Source organism: Amblyraja radiata, chromosome 3, assembly GCF_010909765.2.
Source record: "Amblyraja radiata isolate CabotCenter1 chromosome 3, sAmbRad1.1.pri, whole genome shotgun sequence".
In the NCBI taxonomy this organism is placed as follows: domain Eukaryota; kingdom Metazoa; phylum Chordata; class Chondrichthyes; order Rajiformes; family Rajidae; genus Amblyraja; species Amblyraja radiata.
Genome location: NC_045958.1, coordinates 39,764,706 through 39,784,807, shown reverse-complemented (window position 1 = coordinate 39,784,807; position 20,102 = coordinate 39,764,706). Strand labels below are relative to the sequence as shown.

Below are 20,102 nucleotides of genomic sequence, written 5' to 3'. Positions count from 1 at the left end.
TGAGGGGTCGTTCCCTCCAACAAGCAATCAAGTCATTGTCAAATTCAGCAGAAAAAACAGCAATTGGCTTTGGATTAAAAGGAAAGACAACAATTGCGCTGCAAAATGAAGACAGGAGGGCATGGAACTGAGAGGGGTGTACCTGGGACGCCAGGTATCACCGTTGATCCCTCTGGAGACCAATGAAACGGCAAAGAAGGAGGGTGCCCACCTGATGACCCCAATTACGTACCTACCCTACCTTTCACCACTCCAATCCCACTGCCAATATCAAATTGTGCCAAGAGTGCCGACTTATTACAGGGATTGAAACATCAAATCCTATTAGCTCTACCTCTCTGACTCTAACTATCAAAAGATGGACAGAATTCTTATAGAATCAACTGATTTCACTGAACCTAAAGGGTATATTCTAGCTTTTGGGTCTCCCTTTCTTTTGTTCAATCTTTCTTTTACTCTATTTTTGCAAAGCAGATTTAGCTTTGAATTTACACTTTACACCTTCACTAACTACACTAATTTACTTTCTTCCTGATCCTTGCACAACAGTTACTTAAGTGGTTATAAAGGTGGGCAATACCTTGCTTCATTCTATCAGGCCTATTCCTTAACTGCAAGACAATCAGTTCACATTTTCAGCAATGTGCTACAAAGTATTGTTTAGGTTAGATGAACAAAAGTCAAACTAATAATACATGCCAGTCTTTTCTCTCTTACAGCAAGTTATGAGTAACAGTGTTTTGGTAATCATACCTGCCACACAAGCAGTCATGAAGCAGGCAACAGTCCCAGCAATCAGAGCCCTAATACTGACAGCTGCTATGTCACGAAATCTTGCTGGAGCTATTGATGCTGTTAAAACAAAAGTATAAAACTAGAGGAGATGTTGCTTAAATAGTTACCTGTACTTGTAGTATAATAATTTCTTAAAACATCTACAAATATTGTACAATTCAATTTATTTTCTAGGATGTTATTTAAAAATATTTCAATCCTATATCAGTTTTAGAAACTGCTTTAATTCCTTAATTCTTTTCTCGAGTTTTATTAATCTTTGTTATCAGATCTTGTCAAAATTGTTACTTCAAGAGATCTCCAGTAGCACACTGTGACCATGCTTGGAACTCAAATTTAGCTACATATGTTGGAATAGTCAATTATGATAGTCAAAGCTTAAGAGTCCCCATAACGAAGAATATATGGGATGAAAGCTTACAACATATACATTACTGTTCAAGAAGGAACTGCAGATGCTGGAAAATCGAAGGTACACAAAAATGCTGGAGAAACTCAGTGGGTGCAGCAGCATCTATGGACGAAGGAAATAGGTAACGTTTCGGGCCGAAACCCTTCTTCAGACTGAAGAAGGGTTTCGGCCCGAAACGTTACCTATTTAACTGTTCGTTAAATGCCAGACACTCTTTAATACAATTTAAAATATTACATAGATTATATTACTCCAAAACAAAATTAAACAGAATTTTTCCAAATATCTCATCTATCTGTGATAAATGTTAATACCTAGAAGCCAACTTAACTCATACCTTGGTAAATTGCATAAAAATTAAAACATTTTGGATGGATATTTAAAAATTTATTTCTGAAGTTGTTAATAATCAATTGGATCCCGATCCAAAATTAATAATATTGGGAATATCAGAACAAAGTATAAAACTTACAACTAATCAAATACATTTTCTTGATTACGGTATAATTACTGGGAAAAAATTAATACTAAGATTTTGGAAAAACGCAACAACCTCACAATTAAAATGTAGATTACAGTGTCTGAGACCTTACACTTGGAAAAAATTAGATTTGTCTTAATTGACAAATCAGAATTATTTGCTAGAATATGGTCTCCATTTATTGATTTTTTAAAGAGGTAAATTGGTTCAACACAGAAACTGGGCTGAAACCTGAGCTCAGGATTGGATGAATAACTACGCTTTATAATCTACGGACCTATCTCCAAAACTGTTATTGGTAATTTTCTTTGTTTTTCTTGGGTTTTTTTCTTATTATTATCCCTTCCTCTCTATTAGTTTAGAGACCTTTCTTTTTCAGTTCTATCTTTTAAAAAATTCTATAAAATGAACAGAAGCTTTGTATGAATGTAATTGATAAACAAACTGTCTTGCTATTATGTGTTTACGCTTCTAATAAAAAAAATAAAATAAAAAAATAAAAAGCCTAACAGTCATGGCCATAGTCTTACAGCGTGGAAACAAGCCCTTCGGCCCAACATCCCACACCCGCCAACATGGTCCATCTACACTAGTCCCACCTGCCTGCATTTGGCCCATTCCGGTTGGCGGCGCAACTCACATTGCAGCGGCCCCTACAGCCTGTCTGTCTTTTTTTTATTTTTTGGTCTAGTTAAATGTAGTTGCCGTGTTTTTTTAATACTGTTTTTAACTGTGTATATTTGGGGGGCGGGGAGGGAGGGGGAAACTTTTAAAATCTCTTCCCTGCACGGGAGACCCGATCTTTTCCCTGTCGGAACTCCGTTGTCGTTGGGGCCTAGCACCGTGGAGCGGCCTCCAACCGGAACGACCTGGGGGCTCCAGTCACGGAGCCTGCGGAGCTGCGGACTTACCATCGTGGGGCTGGCCGGCCTCGGAGCGTGGGGAGCAGTGGTGGCTCGCTGCTGCGGCCCGACTCCCGAGCTCGGAGGCTCCGGTGGACTGTGATATCGGGAGCTCGCGGGTCCGGGTGGGAGACTGCTTTTCGGAGCTCCCGCAATGCAACGTCTCCAGCCCGTGTCGCGGGGTTGGAACGACCCGGAATGGGGCCGTACATTGCCCGGCGCGGCTTTAATGGCCGCAGGACATTCCAACGCCCGCTGGAGGCTCCAACTTTGTGACATTTAGACCTGGAGCGGGGCTGTACATCGCCCGGCGCGGCCTTAATGGCCGTGGGACTTACAATCGCCCGCCTGGGACTTCAATATCGGGGAAAAAATGGTGCACAGGGGAGAGAAAGGACTTTGCCTTCCATCACAGTGAGGAGAAGATTCACTGTGATGGATGTTTGTGTGAATTTAATTGTTTGTGTGTCTTGTAGGAATTGTTTTGTTTGTATGGCTGTCGAAACAGAGTTTCGTTTGAGCTTCACTGAGGTTCAAATGACATTGAATAAATATTGTATTGTATTGTATTCAGTTCAGTTCAGTTTAGTGTATAGTCACATGTATCGAGGCACAGTGAAAAGCTTTTGTTGCATGCTAACCAGTATGCAGAAAGACAATGCATGATTACAATCAATGCATTTACAGTGTATAAATACATGATAAGGGATGCCTTTCCCTCTAAACCTGTCTATCCATGTAACTGACTAAATGTTTCTTAAACAGTGTGATAGAACTGCATCAATTACTTCCTCCAGCAGTTCCATACGCCCACCACTCTTTGTTTCAAAAAGTTACCTCTCAGATTCCTATTAATAGCCCTGTCCCACGGTACGAGTTCATTCCAAGAGCTCTCCCGAGTTTAAAAAAAATCAAACTCGTGGTAAGCACGGAGAATTAACGTAGCGGGTACGTCGGAGCTCGGGGACGTCTCTTAGCAGCTCGTAACGTTAACGGGAGGTACTCTGGAAGACTCGCTAATGGCAGGTAAGCACTGGAAGACTCGTGAAGATCTTTCAACATGTTGAAAAATGTCCACGAGAGCCCCGAATACCGACGATTGGCCATTACCGTAAATCTCCGAGTTCGAATCAGGGAAAACTCGGGAGAGCTCTTGTAATGAACTTGTACCGTGGGACAGGGCTTTAAATCTTTCCCACCTCACCTCAAACCTATGTCCTCTGGCTCTTGACTCTCCTACTCTGGGCAAGAGATTCTGTGGATCTACCTGATCTATTCATCTCATGATTTTGTACACCTCTATAAGATTCTCCTCATTCTCCTGTGCTCCAAGGAATAAAGCTCTACCCTCTTCAACCTCTCCCAATAGCTCAGGCCCTAGAGTTCTGGCAACATCCATGTAAATCTTCTCGAGCTTGACATCTTTCCTTTAACGGTGCCCAGAACTGAACACAATATTCTAAATGTTGCCTGCAACATGACTTCTCAACTTATATGCTCAATACTCTGACTGATGAACGGCAATGTGCGAAAAGCCACTTTCAGTGAACTATGTACCTGTACTCCTAGATTCCTCTACTCTACAACACACCCCAGAGTCCTACGATTCACTGTGTAGGTCCTGCCCATGTTAGTACTCCCAAATGCAACCTCACAATTTATCTGTATTACATTCCATTAACCATTCCTCAGCCAACCTGCCTAACCGATCAAGATCCTGCTGCAATTTTTGACAATCTACAATACCACCCACTTTTGTGAGAAGAACCCAACATAAACACCGATCAGCAGTAATTATTATCTGTCGCCAGTTGTTTTTTCCTTCCAAGTCCAAATGAACCAAGACTAAATTTGAAAATCAAAAACTGCTGATTCTGGAATTCAGAAATATAAAGAAAAAATATAAAGAAACACTCAGCACATCATGTGGCATCTGTGGAATGGAAAACAAAGTTAATGTTTCAGGCCAATGACCCTTCTTAAAATTGGTGACATCGTCATGTCCTGGAACTTTCTAAAATGTTTAGCACAATTATGGTCAAATGAGTTACACGATAAATGCAACTGTAAAGTCAACTTTATAATTGGCCATTAAGAAGTGCATCAGTGCAATGTATTTCAGAATCATAGAAGACTTACAACACAGAAGATGATCCAACAACCCATCTTGTCCAGGTGAGTAAAAGCTACCCAGCCTAATCCCAGTTAACAAATTACAGTTCTTTAAATGCACATTCAAATAGTTTAAAAATGTGACGGAATTTATGCTTCTAGTAACCCAAACAATTCTTTGGTGAAAACATTATTCTCATTATTTGGTTAATCTTTTAAATTCCTTTAAATCTACCTTCTCTATTTTTGACCCATCTAATAAGGGAATTTATGAACAACCATCTCACTTACTTTTAGGCATTTCATAATATGATGCAAGTTAATTCTCCCCTCAACCTTCTTGGTTAAAAACCTGACCCAACTATGGTCAAACTGAAGATAAACACAAAATGCTGGAGTAACTCGACGGGACAGGCAGCATCTCTGGATAGAAGGAATGGGTGATGTTTTGGGTCGAGACTCTTCTTCAGCCATATGGTTAAACTAAACTAGTTTTGAATTTAGTACTTAGAATCTTTAAGTATTTTGAATCCTTATTAAAATCCAACTCTATCCTAGCACATTCCATTCGTCAGAACGCCATTACAATAATATCAAAGCCTCCCCTAATTTTATCCCAACCACCCTTCACCTACACCCCTCTCCAATTGTGAACTCCTTTAACGCTCTAACACCTTATTTCATCAACTCCTCAATGTCCTGATTCAATAAATCTTCCATTAACCAAAGCTCCAGTTATCCATTTTCTTATTAAGGCCCCAAAATCTTCAGTGACCAACACTCAACCTTCCCACAATGAGGGATTACGTGAAGAAGCCCGCCAGCCCGCATGCGCGTCAACCTTCAAAGCAGCGGTGTGAAATCACAGATAACAGTTGTTGAACTGAATATAGGAAGATTCGAGAAACTAGATCTACCAGCTGACCTTTATGAAAGAGGGTTGGGAGCAGAGGGCACGTAATCCCTCATCGTAACTCCTCATAAAATAAAGATCAAACTTCAAACTGGTAAGTTCTCGTTTAATCTTACTATTTTACTTCGGAGTCACGTGAGTGATTCCGGGAAGATTTCATAGCTCTGTGATTTCATGCCGTGAACACGAGTCCACACGTCACAACTGCATCAGTTGACCAAGGATGAGTGGAATTTTAAAATGCATTCAGACATGACGTAGATTTAAAACATGCTGATGCTATTTAATGAACGAATGATAATAATAGCTCATCCGGGAGGAAATTATAAAATAGAATCCAAAATAGAGTTAGCAAAAAACCCTGGTCTGGCAATGGGTTTGTTATAAAACGTTTGGAAAGATCGCTCGTTTGACCATATTGCAGCCGCTAGGATGTGGTCCAGCAGAACGTCCATAACCCTTGCTGCTGATGTAGTTGCAGCACTGGTGGAGTGAGATTTGAAAACATCAATGTCCACTCCTGCACAAGCCAAAACCGGTTTTAACCACCTGGAGATGGTCTGAGCTGATACCTTCTTATGAGGTTTTTTGTAACTAACAAACATTGCTAGTTCTAGGTGGAACTCTCTGCCACAGAAGGTAATTGAGGCCAGTTCATTGGCTATATTTAAGAGGGAGTTAGATGTTTCCCTTGTGGCTAAAGGGATCATGGGGTATGGAGAGAAGGCAGGTACAGGATATTGAGTTGGATGATCAGCCATGATCATATTGAATGGCGGTGCAGGCTCGAAGGGCCGAATGACCTACTCCTGCACCTATTTTCTATTTTTCTATGTTAATGTACTGTTGTAGATGTGTTACAACACACAACCGAAGTCCATGGGGTATGCCATGAAAACTAGTTTGAGACCTGACACCCCTGGTCTACTCTGCTTGACTAAGTCATGAACATAAAAAGTTATATTATTTGCAGATGTAACCATCCTGTCCAGTCGCAGCATATGCAACGACTGGACCCGTTACGCTGAAACCAGCGCCATGAGCATAGCCACTTTGTGAGTGAGTTTGACCAAGGACAGGGATGTAGCTGGAGCCCACTGGCGAAGCACCGTCAGCACAACGTTAACATCCCATATCTCCGAGTACCTGGTCCTGGGGGGATTTGAGTTGAAGATACCCTTCATAAACCTAGATATCAGTGGGTGAGACCCGACAGAGTGGTGTCCCGATCCCAGCAACAAGTATGACGACAAGGCACTTTTGGCACAATTTGTGGCACTATAACTCAATCTCTCGTCAAAATATAGACTTGAGAGGAATTCCAAGGCATCTGTTATACTTGCCGTGTCATATGATACGTTGGACTGTGAACAGAACACTCCCCATTTCTTGATATAGGAGATGTACTATTTCTTGGTACTAACTCTCCAGGCCGCAGTGATCACGTCCACTGTACGATCTGGCAGTCCGAGCCCCAGGAAAGGTCTTCTCAGAGTCTGCAAATCAGTGAATGGTTCTCCCCAGTCACCGGGTGAACTAGCAGATTTCTGCGTTTGGGAACAGCCATAAAAGGCTCTGTTATCATTCCCAGTATGAGTGAGAACCATGGCTGTGTAGGCCCATCAGGCACTATCAAAATGCCTGAGGCGGAGTCTTGCTGGATCTTAAGCAAGCCCCGACTGATGAGGCAAAATGGGAGAATGCATAGAAGAACATTCCTCCCCAGTGTAGCGAGAATGCATCTACCGCCACTGCCCCTGGGTCTGGTTCCCATGCAACATACTTTGGTAACTGGTGATTGAGTCTGGATGCAACAAATCGATATCCGGTGTTCCATACCGAGCGACAATGTCGTTAAACACTTTATGATCCAACATCCATTCTGTGTTGTCATTGAATTTCCATGACCTGGTGTCTGCCACCATTCAACCTACCTGGCAAGTAGGTAGCTGAAATCCAAATGTTTCTTGCAATACACCAGTGCAAAATAAGGTTAGCCAATTATCTCAGGATACTGACTTGATTCCACCCGTGTGATTAATGTATCCACCGCTGTGGTGTTGTCAATCTGAAGTTGAACATGCAGATGATGCATATTCCCACAATAAGCCTTCAACCCATAGAGTGCTCCCAGCAACTCTAAGTATTTAATACCATGTAACTGAAGAATTGATGACTCATGCACATTCCATCTGCCACCGCAGCTAGAGATGGTATTAGTAGCTCCCCATCCTACTAGTATCAGTTTGTAATATAACTGAAGGTTTGTTGACCAAAATGTTACTGGAGCAATGCCGAATATTGGTCATCCACCATTGTAACTCAGAAATGGCTTCAGCTGGCAATCGCATAGGTCTGCTAAAGTGCCTGTGTGGTATTTGAGTGCCTGCTCCTTTGCACGTTGTAAATTTTGATAATGCAAAGGCCCAAACTGTGCAGCTGGAAACGTAGCCACAGATTAGCCAATTTTACTTCGGAGTCACGTGAGTGACTATGTGAAGAAGGGCCGTCCATCTGCATGCGGGTCATTATGTCTGAACGCAACGCGCACGACGGACTGGCAGGCATTGTGTCCTCCCAGCCATCGGGATGGTCAGGTAAGGGAAGTTGAACTACTTACCTGCGTTCTTTCGGGCTTGCAGCTTTTTGTAGTTTCAGAGCCCAGATGTCGAGGAGACGGTCCGCGGGGAAGTCGGCTGCCGAAGACCGCAGCATTCCCAGTAGCAGGCGACGGTCTTGTTCCCGACATTAGCGCCGGCAGCAGAATCGGCAGGAGACTTCGTGCAGGAGGAGTATCTCTGTGGTGGTCCTGCGGGACGTAATACCACCCGCAAGTCTAACAAACCCGTTGACTCAGATGAGTCCGGGGAAGAGGGATACCCTCCCTCAACGGAGAGCGTCTGAGGACGACTCTCCCACATGGAGCAACTTATGGAGAAGTTGCTCCAACAATGATCTGCTCCAAAGGAGGGAGCTGTATCAGCACGGGCCCACAGCAGGCCGTGCCGGGAGCCTCACACATGGGGCAGCCCAATGTCTTCCCCATTGGAGGGCGAAGTACATATGGAAGAAACCACTCTGAATCAGAGTACAAAAGAACAGGGGGGGAAACCTTCCCAGGGACAAGCAGAAGAAAGGAAGTAAGTAAGTTTTACTTATATAGCACTGTTTAAGTCAACTCACATTGACACCAAAGTGCTTTACATAAAATGAATACTAACAAAAGAAAAGAAGTACTTCTGCAATCATCCAGGTTCCACTGGGTGCTTCCCTGGATGGAGATCTAGCTAGATGGAATTGACAGCCCGGGTATTATGGCGAACCCACGGGCAGCGGCACCTGTTTCAGGGCTGTACAAATGTCTCCTACTCTGAGGAGAGGAGCATTCATGGTCAGTTTCAGTCTGACCCAAAGCAAGAACCGCATTTAGGTCCGCTGGAGGGTCCATGTCAGCGCAGGTATCCTCAGGGGCCTGCGGCAGCACCTGTTTTCAGGGCTGCCTACAAATCTCACTCTCAGTGCAGGGGAGTGTGCGTGATCAGTAGGTAACTGATCTCGAATTTAAAGTATGAACATACTGATGCACACGCATATGGCCTCAAGAGCCAGCAGTTGGCAGAATATCCGCATGCTACAAATGCCGACAAGGGAACAGCGCTATCAGGGTGACTTTGGAGAAACCAGCCGCCGAATCCTCTCTTCAGGTAAGACCAGAAGAAGAAAGCAAAAGCTGTCGGACCAATCAAGGTACTAACGACAAGGAAAACTTCATCAGTAGGCGACAACACACCCCAAACCTCCATAGGGGGTAATCGGTTCACAGAAGCCGGTTGTAGCTTGAAAGCTGGGCACGGAAATATGATCAGAGTCGTCTTTCAAGGCAGACTCAGAATTATGGCCAGAATTGTCCTACAAGGCAGGCTCAGTATGATGAGGTTTTCAGACCAAGACCCAAGCAGAGGTCAGGAGAAACATGGAATCTACACTCCCTACCAGTCCTACTCCCAATCAAGGGGAGAAAAGGAACCCGCATCAGGGGCCTTTGGGCTTACCACAAGACCACCGGTAGCCATGGAGGTAGGTGGGTCTGGGTTTACTGAAACAAGGGATTGTGGACCAGTTACATGTTGGTAATTTTACTCTTGTGTTTTTGTTCAAAATGACAATAACATTAATTTCAGAATAAAAAAAAAACAGATAATAACGTGATTATTTTTACTGCACAACATACATAGGTTCCAAGCAGACTTGGAACTCGGACCGGAGTTGTCTTCAAGGCAGGCCCAGTATTATGGGCAGGATTGCCTTTCAGGACAGGTGACAGATGGAGGATGTCACTTCATCCAGGTTTAACTCATTATGTGCAGTACAGACTTTCAGAACAGCAATTTTTTGTTACGGTCTAACTGTTTTATAGGAGCTTCCTATAAAATGGTCACATGGCATGCATTGATCTCAAAGATGAATACTATTCGGTGTCTATTCACTAAGAACAGGAGATATTTGAAGTTTAGCTGGATGGTATGGCTCTGCCAAATGGGTTGACATCAGCTCCTAGACTATTGACTAAACTACGGAAACCAATTCTGGGTCTACAAAGGTCTCAGAACCACATAGTAATGGCATATTTGGAGGACATTTTCATTTTGGAGTCACCAAGAATTGGCAGAAGCATCAGTCAAAGCAAACCAAAACCCTGTTTGAAAGACTTGGTTACCTCATCCATCCAGTTAAATCAAAATTGACACCTACAAGGGTAATTGATTACCTAGAATTTACTATAAAAAACTGTAAATATGTTGGTGACTTTGCCTAGGGGCAAACAACAATATTTAATTAAGCCTGCTATGACCTGATAGTCAAATACTAGCCATCTATCAGGCAAACAGCGAGTGTAATTGGCAAATAGTAGCTGCATTTCCAGCAGTACGTCACGGGCCTTTGCATTACCAGAATTTACAGCGAGCAAAGGAACAAACACTCAGATTCCATGCAAGCCAAATTGGCAAAACTATGGATTGCCAGCAGAGGCCATTGTTGAATAACTATGGTGGATAACGAACGTGAGACAGCTCAAGGGAAATTTGCTCGAAAGCCATCGGGGGTTCTTCAGACCTATGCAAGCGGCTAAGGATGGGGAGCCACAAGCACAGTCTAGAGCTGTGGGGGAAGATGGAATGAGCAGGAGTCTGTAATTCCCCAACACATGGAATCAATTACCCAGAATTGTTGGGGGCACAATATAGACTCAAGGTTTTCTGTAGCAATATGCAACCGGTGCTTGTTCAAATTCAGATTGATAACACCACTGCGATGGCATATATCGATCACAAGGGTGGTGTAAAATCTGTATCTTATGACAGATTGTCGAACCTCATTTGGCACTGGTGTATCGAGAGGAATATTTGGGTAACAGCAGTCTATCTACGAGGTAGATATAACACGGTGACAGATGCTGGATCACGAATGTTTAATAACAACACAGAATGGATGTTGAATCAGGCAGTATTTAACGAAATAACTACACGATTTGGCATACGAGATATTGATCTGTTTGCATCTATACTAAACCATCAGTTACCCAGATATGTGTCCTGTGAGCTGGATCCAGGAGCAAAGGCAGTGGATGCTTTCTCCCTCAATTGGGGAGGAATGTTTATGTATGCTTTCTGCCAATTTGTCTCACAAACCGATGCTTGACCAAAATCAAGCAAGACTAAGCCACAGGCATATTGGTAGTGCCAGATTGGCCTACTCAAGTCTGGTTCCCAAAAAATGTTGGGAACTATAGTCCAGCCAGTTATGGCTGTACCCAAGTGCAGGGACCTCCTAGTGAACCCAGTTACAGGGAGTAATCATCCACTACATGAACGTATTAACCATATAACCATATAACAATTACAGCACGGAAACAGGCCATCTCGGCCCTTCTAGTCCGTGCCGAACACTTATTCTCCCCTAGTCCCATCTACCTGCACTCAGACCATAACCCTCCATTCCTTTCCCATCTATATAACTAACCAATTTATTTTTAAATGATAAAATCGAACCTGCCTCCATCACCTCCACTGGAAGCTCATTCCACACAGCTACCACTCTCTGAGTAAAGAAGTTCCCCCTCATGTTACCCCTAAACTTCTGTCCCTTAATTCTCAAGTCATGTCCTCTTGTTTAAATCTTCCCTACTCTCAGTGGGAAAAGCTTATCCACGTCAACTCTGTCTATCCCTCTCATCATTTTAAAGACCTCTATCAAGTCCCCCCTTAACCTTCTGCACTCCAAAGAATAAAGACCTAACTTGTTCAACCTTTCTCTGTAACTTAGTTGCTGAAACCCAGGCGTCATTCTAGTAAATCTCCTCTGTACTCTCTATTTTGTTGACATCCTTCCTATAATTAGGCAACCAAAATTGTACACCATACTCCAGAATTGGCCTCACCAATGCCTTGTACAATTTTAACATTACATCCCAACTTCTATACTCAATGCTCTGATTTATAAAGGCCAGCACACCAAAAGCTTTCTTTACCACCCTGTCTACATGAGATTCCACCTTCAGGGAACTGTGCACAGTTATTCTCAGATCCCTCTGTTCAACTGCATTCCTCAATTCACTACCATTCACCATGTACGTCCTATTTTGATTTGTCCTGCCAAGATGTAGCACCTCACACTTATCAGCATTAAAATCCATCTGCCATCTTTCAGCCCACTCTTCAAAATGGCCTAAATCTCTCTGTAAACTTTGAAAATCTACTTCATTATCCACAACACCACCTATCTTAGTATCATCTGCATACTTAAGCGGCCTTTTCACGGGGCGACATGACGCAAGAGTTAACCAGAGTTTAACATCGTGGGAACCTCGTGCGATAACAGTACGGCATTCGTGGACCACCGTGGACCACCATAGCGCTAACGGCAGGTAATCGAGTATCTTGGTCACTCGGGAGAAAATTCAAGAAAGTTTGAATTTCTCCAAGAGTGACTTATACACTTGTGGTTGAGCATTGCAACATTATATGGACGTAGTGGCCAGTGCGATATCCGTAATAACTCTTGCGGGTACCGTGGGAACTCCTGCGAACGGTGAACCCGGAAGCAGGACAGAGGGGACAGAAAAGGTGAGTTAAAATAAAAGGTGGTCTCAATATCGACAAGGGAACATGTGTCCTTCGAGGACGTCCCACCTAATTGTCATTGTTGGATAATCTTTTTAACAGGAACACTTGCAGAGATGGCTCCCAGAAAATCTCAAAGAAAGGGGGTAAAGCGTGTCAGAGATGTTTTTGCCATGTTGCTCTATTCAGTTTCTATATTGTTTCAGTTTCTATATCTATATTGTTGCTCTATTCAGTTTCCCAGGGGGTCGGGACGGGACTGGAGTTGGGAGGGAAAGGTGGGGGAGTCGAGGGAGAGACAGATGGGGGTGTCTTCATTTACTGGCGGCAGGTGTCTGTCACTGAAACAGGCAGGTGAGATTTCACATCCACCTTGTGTGTGCCTCTCTCTCTCTCTCCCTCTTACACAGGCTGAGAGACTCTGCCTCTGTGAGTGTACGTCTCTTTCTCCCCCTCTCCCACACACAGTAAGACCGAGGTACTGTGCTCAGTCCATCTGTGTCCAGGGCCGGCGTTAAGCCGATTTGACCGATTGCTCCCAATTGGGCCCCGCACCTAATGGGGACCCCGCACTAATGTTCAGTATTTCGTACGGAAATACGAATTCTTTGTTAAATAAAGATTTTTTTAAATTCGCCATCCGGATTTTTTTTAAACGAACATGCATAACAACCGCTGCACGGCCATCATACACAAACGATTTGTTAACTAGTGCTGTTAGCACTTCTTAACGGTAAGTAGTGAACACCTTGTTATGCGATGTCATGAATCTGCATCTATCCACATTCCTCAGTAAATGTTATAGTGTTTTGAACAAGTATTAATGACGCCGTGTTCAAAAGGGAACTGCAGATGCTGGAATATCGAAGGTACACAAAATTGCTGGGGAAACTCAGCGGGTGCAGCAGCATCTATGGAGCGAAGGAAATAGGCGACGTTTCGGGCGGAAACCCTTCTTCAGACTCATTTAATGATGCCGTGTTCCTTTGAATAAAATTCACGCGGCGTCATTAATACTTGTTTAAAACACAATTACATTTACAGAGGAATGTAGATCGATGACACGTTGAGAATTTCATTTAACTCACCATCATGAGTGAGGGCCCCGGACCGCGAGAAGGGGCTTCTTCCTGGTGTGCAGGTTAGTCATTCACCTACCGACCCACGTTGTGTCTCTCTGTCTTTTGCTCACTCCCTCCCTCCCTCTTTCTCTCGCGCTCTCTCTCCCGCTCCCCGTCTCGTCTCTCTCTAGCTCTCCTACTCCCTCTCTATCACCCTGTCCCCTCAGCATTCCCGGAATCATTGATGTTTAGCGGTAGACAAAAATGCTGGAGAAACTCAGCTGGTGAGGCATTCGCCTGGCCCGCTGAGTTCCTCCAGCACTCTGTGTTTTTTGTTTGGCTCTGAAGTTGAAGGTGGCTCAGCGGGACGGGCAGCGGCTCTGGGGAGAGGGTTGTGTTTCTGGTCGAGACCCTTCTTCAGACAATCACAAGTACTCTCACCGACGCGAGTTCAGTTCGGTCTGAAGAAGGGTCTTCTCTCCAGAGTCGCTGCGCTGCCTGTCTGCTTAGTTACTCCAGCTTTATGTCTATCTTCAATTTCAGAGAAATACAATTTCTCACGGGGGGCTTATAACGTCTCTAAACCCCTCTGGGACCCTCTGAACACCTCTAAACCCCCTCTAGCCCCCCTATTTCCCTCTATTCCCCTCTAAACAATTGTAAACACACCTGAACCCATCTGAAGCCCTCTAAACATCTCTAAACCGTTTAAACCCCCTAAGGCCGGCCATGCACGCACACACACAGACGCATACACACAAACGCACACACTCAGTCACACAGACACAGAGACACAATCGCATACACTCATAAACACACACACACACACACACACATTCAATCTTTCAAAGTGCCGCTCATTTTATTAGATGTGTGACACTTTCATATAGTTTTTCAAAATTTTAGTATATCAAGCATTTAATGTTTTTTTTGGTTAAAGACGAGCATACGACACGAAATATAAACATACATAAATTTTTACTTTTCTAGAGTAGGGGCCCCGCCATCAATTTTCTAATTGGGCCCCGCAATTCCTAGCACCGGCCCTGTCTGTGTCTCCCACATACACAGTAAAACATGTCTCCAAATGAGCCAATTCAACCAAGGGAGGATATTTATAGTGTGTGAAAAAAAAAGTTACATCATTTGTGTCACGTGTAGTTCACGATGTTCATTCAAGATTTAACGCGAAAGCTCGGGAGACGGACAAGTCACTCGCACAAATAACAGAAATGCCGAGTACCGTGGGAACTCTTTATCTACCCCCGTTATATCGTGCGAGACTCGTGCTGGACCACGACCACTTCACTCTGGTGACATCTTGCGTCAACTAGCCCCGTGAAAAAGCCCCATAACTAATCCAATTTACCACACCATCATCCAGATCATTGATGTACATGACAAACAACAGTGGACCCAACACAGATCCCTGTGACACCCCACTAGTCACTGGCCTCCAACCTGACAAACAGCCATCCGCCATTACTCTCTGGCATCTCCCATTCAGCCACTGTTGAATCCATCTTGCTACTCCACCATTAATTGAACATTCTTAACCAACCTTCCATGAGGAACCTTGTCAAAGGCCTTACTGAAGTCCATATATACAACATCCACTGCTTTACCCTCATCAATTTCCCGAGTAACCTCTTCAAAAAATTCAAGAAAATTAGTCAAACATGACCTTCCAGGCACAAATCCATGTTGACTGTTCCTAATCAGACCCTGTTTATCCAGATGCTTATATATATTATCTCTAAGTATCTTTTCCATTAATTTGCTCACCACTGAAGTCAAACTAACAGGTCTATAATTGCTAGGTTTACTCTTAGAACCCTTTTTAAACAATGGAACAACATGCGCAGTACGCCAATCCTCCGGCACTATTCCCGTTTCTAATGACATTTGAAATATTTCTGTCATAGCCCCTGATATTTCTACACTAACTTCCCTCAATGTCCTAGGGAATATTCTGTCCGGACCTGGAGACTTATGTCAGTACTTCCTCTTCTTTGAATCTTATAGTTTCCATAGCTACTCTACTTGTTTCCCTTACCTCACATAATTCAATATCCTTCTCCTTGGTGAATACCGAAGAAAATAAATTGTTCAATATCTCCTCCATCTCTTTTGGCTCTGCAGATAGCTGTTCACTCTGATGGTCTGCAGATTCTGAGGAGGCCATTTCAAGGCATAGGACTGTCCGAACAATTACAACAGAGTTCGGATAACGGATGTCTTGGAGTTCCTATCAACTCTGTACTATAACTATAAACAAAGTTATAGTGCAATCTATAGTGCCAGAGGCGCACTCTCCTCCTATCTGATGCTGGATGCAGGGCACGGGTCGATACCAACACACCCCTTTACAACAAAATTCATGAAGGGAATTAACAATTTAATACCTCCAAAGCCAAGGTACACAGACACATGGGATGTGAGCGTGGTACTAACCCTACTTTGACAGTGGGGACCGCCTATAACTAACCCTGAAGGTTGTATGCTGACAAAGAGTCCAGGCACTGCAAAAGCTACGGTTGGACTACATGACCACCAATATGAACAACATAACATTCGTAATCAGGAACCTGATAAACAGAGCAGGCCAGGATTGCCAGGGATGAAGATCCAGTTCTTGGCATATCCAGAGGACCAACGGTTGTGTGTGTGGTAACATACTAACACCACTACCACCAGAAGGTGTCAACTCAAACCATCTCCAGATGGTCAAAGGAGGTAATGGCGGTAGCAGGAGTGAACATTTATATGGTTAAATCTCACTCCACCAGGGCTGCATCTACGTCGGCAGCAAGAACTATTTTTTAAAAACATTTCTTTCATTTAAAGCATCAGTGTCTTTACTTAACTACGTAATGTCTGAATGCTTTAATGATTACACGCATCCATGGTCAATCCATTCAGTGTGTGACGCCTGGATTCGTAAACCAGCGCAAAATCACAGAGCTTTGAAATCTTCACGTAGTCACTCACGTGACTCCGAAGTAAAATAGTAAGATTAAACGAGAACTTACCAGTTTGAAGTTTGATCTTTATTTTATGAGGAGCTACGATGAGCGGTTACGTGCCCACCGCTCCCACCCTCATACTATCAAGGTCATATGAAGTTCTAGTTTCTTCACAATCTTACTATTCTCAGGTCTTTTTATCTGTGATTTAACACCGCTGCTTTGAAGATTGACGCGCACGCAGACGGACGGCCCTTCTTCACGTAATCGCTCATAATGGCTATTTGTTGAATAGAAGGTTGCTCCTTAACAATAAGATTGTCATAGGCGTCTATTAATCCTAATCTCTTGCCCCAAGGCAGAGTCACAGACATGTGAATAGAGTTAATGGTAAATCCCAAATAATGAATAACTCTAGATGGTATCAACTTGGATTTAACTGGATGGATTTAACTAACTAGATGGATGAGAAACCCCCAATCTCTCAAACATAAATTTAGTGGCCGAAACAGCTAAATGAGTTTTTCCTATGATTAGGATATCATCCAAGTATGCCATCGCATTATGATTTTGAGCTCGAAGTAGCCCAAGTACTGGTTTCAATAATTTTGTAAATGATCTGGGCTGAAGTTAAGTCATTAGGCAACACTTTAAACTGCCATAGTTGCCCCATCCAGCTAAAATTCAAATCTCTCCAGTGATCCCAGCGAATGGGCACCGAATAGTAGGCATCTTTGAACTCGATGCATGCCATATAACATCCTTTGGAAACCAGTTGTTTGGCAGTAACAACGTTTTCCATTTTGAAATGTCTATACTGCACAAAGGAATTAAGTCAAGTCAATTCAAGGCTGATTCGGCATCCTCCATCCTTCTTTTGTTTTGTAAATATATTATTGGTGAGGTTCATGACTCGACTTCTCAATTACCCCTTTTGTATAACGATTGAATTTCAGCTTGTACATCCAAACCTTACTGTTGTGAATGAACAAGTGTCCGGTTTGGTGTATGCTGTGTGGGTGGAAGCGAATTGGGAAGGAATTCGATTTGGAACCCTTGTATGCTGTGCAGTATAAACGGATCAGATGTTATCCAATGCCATTAATTCAAAAACAAGTGAAATCTCCCACCAACTTGTAACTGATCCACACACCCATGTTTCGGAAAGAACCAGACCCACCTACCTCCATGGTTACCGGTGGTCTTATGGTAAGGCCAAAGGCCCCTGATGCGGGTTCTGTTTCCATCCTCAGGTTCTATTTCCATCCTTGATTTGGAGGATAGGACTGCTGGGGTGCGTGGATTGCACATTTCCCTGGGCCGCTTGGGCCTTGGCCTGAAAGATCTCTGCCCAGAGAATCGGCTTTCAAGCTGCCAACAGCTTCAGTGAACCGCTTACTGCCGATGGAGGCGTTGGGGGTGTTGTCGCCGAAACGGTGAGGCTTTTGCTCATCATAGGTACCTTGACTAGTCCGACAGCTTTGCTTCCTCATCCAGGTGTTTTACCTGTTTGGCTAGGTCTTCTCCGAGGAGAAGATTCGGCGGCTGGACATTGCTGGCCTCGTCATCCATAGTCTCCCCAGATAGCGCTGTTCACTGCAGCACTTTCAGGAATGCACAATTTACAGGTGTATGTTCCTGTAATGATGTGACATGAGGTCACTGATGCTTACCAAGCTTGTAACGTGAGGGGAAACTCTGCCCCCCCGGGTTTTCTGCCAAAGGCTGGAAGACAACTCTTCCTGCAGCGGCTCCTTCGTTTGCGAGGATATCGCAACCCTTGATGCCATGACAGATAATTCTTGAACCTCACGCATGTACTCCAGTATGTTTCACGGACATACTTCCGAGTTTGGAGTCAGTCACACACTGACCCCTCGCACTCCCCTCCACAGAGAGGGAGATTTGTAAGCAGCCCTGAAACAGGTGCTGCTGCTGGTCCCCGACGAGACCTGCACTGATATGGTCCCGTTCCACGGACCATATCAGGATGAAGCATCACCTCAGTGGGATGAACGCCCTGCGGACGCATCCATGCTCCACTTGGGTAAAACATCCGAGGACGTACCCATGGAGGGGAACCCTCCGACGCGCATGTGGGCCGGCGGGCTTCTTCACGGAATCACTTACGTGACTCCGAAGTAAAATTGGGAGCAGCATTTATTGGGTGAGTCCACATCTGACAAAGAGTCGTTTAAAGACCAGCTGATCTAAGCTCAGGACCATCATGTTCCAGTAAGAAGAACGAACTAGGATGACAAAAATAAGGAAGCCTTCGATGACCAGAGAGTTCAAGTTCAAGTTCACATTTATTATCACATCGATACAATGATATTTGAGTTACCATTCAGCCACACGAATAAAAAGAACACAATACACAATAGAATTCAACATAAACATCCACCACAGTGGGATCAGCATTTCTCACTGTGATGGAAGGCAATAAAGTTCAGTCATCTTCCTCCTTCTTCACCCGTAGTCGGGGCCTTGAATCATCCGCAGTCACCACTACGGACGGCCCACTGTACAGGCCCTGAACCCCCGGCATGATCGAAACCGACATCGGGACAGATCAGGGCACACGCATTTTGTATACCCTCCCACTACCGGTCCGGCTGCTCCACTATCAGTGACTGTGTCCCCCGCGGCCTCCCCACGGCGTTCAGCGCCTAGCTCACCTATTTCACCACCTCTACCCAGCTGGTCCCCGGTCATTTCTCCAGTTCTCTCCCCAGTCACTTCACCGGTGAAAGGGGGAGATGTGGATTTGTACTGCACACGTGCCGGACGGGTCAGCAGGCCACCCATTGGATACGGTGATTTTGTGTAACTATCTATACTTCCCCAAATGCGTTATTAATGTTCCGACTACTATATTGTTTCGCCACGTATCTATGCTTTATTTTGTTTCTATAAAGAAAGATGTAGATTGGTTATTTCCTACTAACCAATTGTAGTGCTTGTTAGTAGTTGCTCCGCCTAATATGCGATTTATATTACCACGAGCTTGCTTATGTAATTCAGTCTGAGTAGCTGTTAGGTACTGTAACGTTCTGCAGACCAATGCTGTAAGTGGACTTTAATGAATATATGATGTATTTTGATGTGTGTACGACTCCACTCATTACATGTTGTCAAGAAGTGAGTCTTACCTACTCCGTTCATGTTTATCGGGTTTGTTTTTTTTTAACATTTGTTTTATGTGCCTGTTATCTCTATCATGGCAAACTCGTCTCGCCATCCTAGTCCTCTGATCTTTGATCTGATCTGATCATTGCTGAACACTGGCGCCTTTTCGAGCATGACTACATTCACTACATTCGCATCGTTCATCGCAAC

General features: G+C 43.9%; 1 protein-coding gene across 1 annotated transcript in view; it reads right to left on the bottom strand.

The window, feature by feature from the left end:
* Positions 1–574: 574 nt before the first annotated feature.
* Positions 575–20,102, bottom strand: part of slc28a3 (solute carrier family 28 member 3) — a 213,583-nt gene continuing 194,055 nt past the window's right edge. The window contains exon 16 of the mRNA XM_033017663.1: positions 575–852. Coding sequence (XP_032873554.1) covers positions 686–852 — 167 coding nt within the window. The 3' untranslated portion in view covers positions 575–685. The remainder of the gene's footprint in view (positions 853–20,102) is intronic.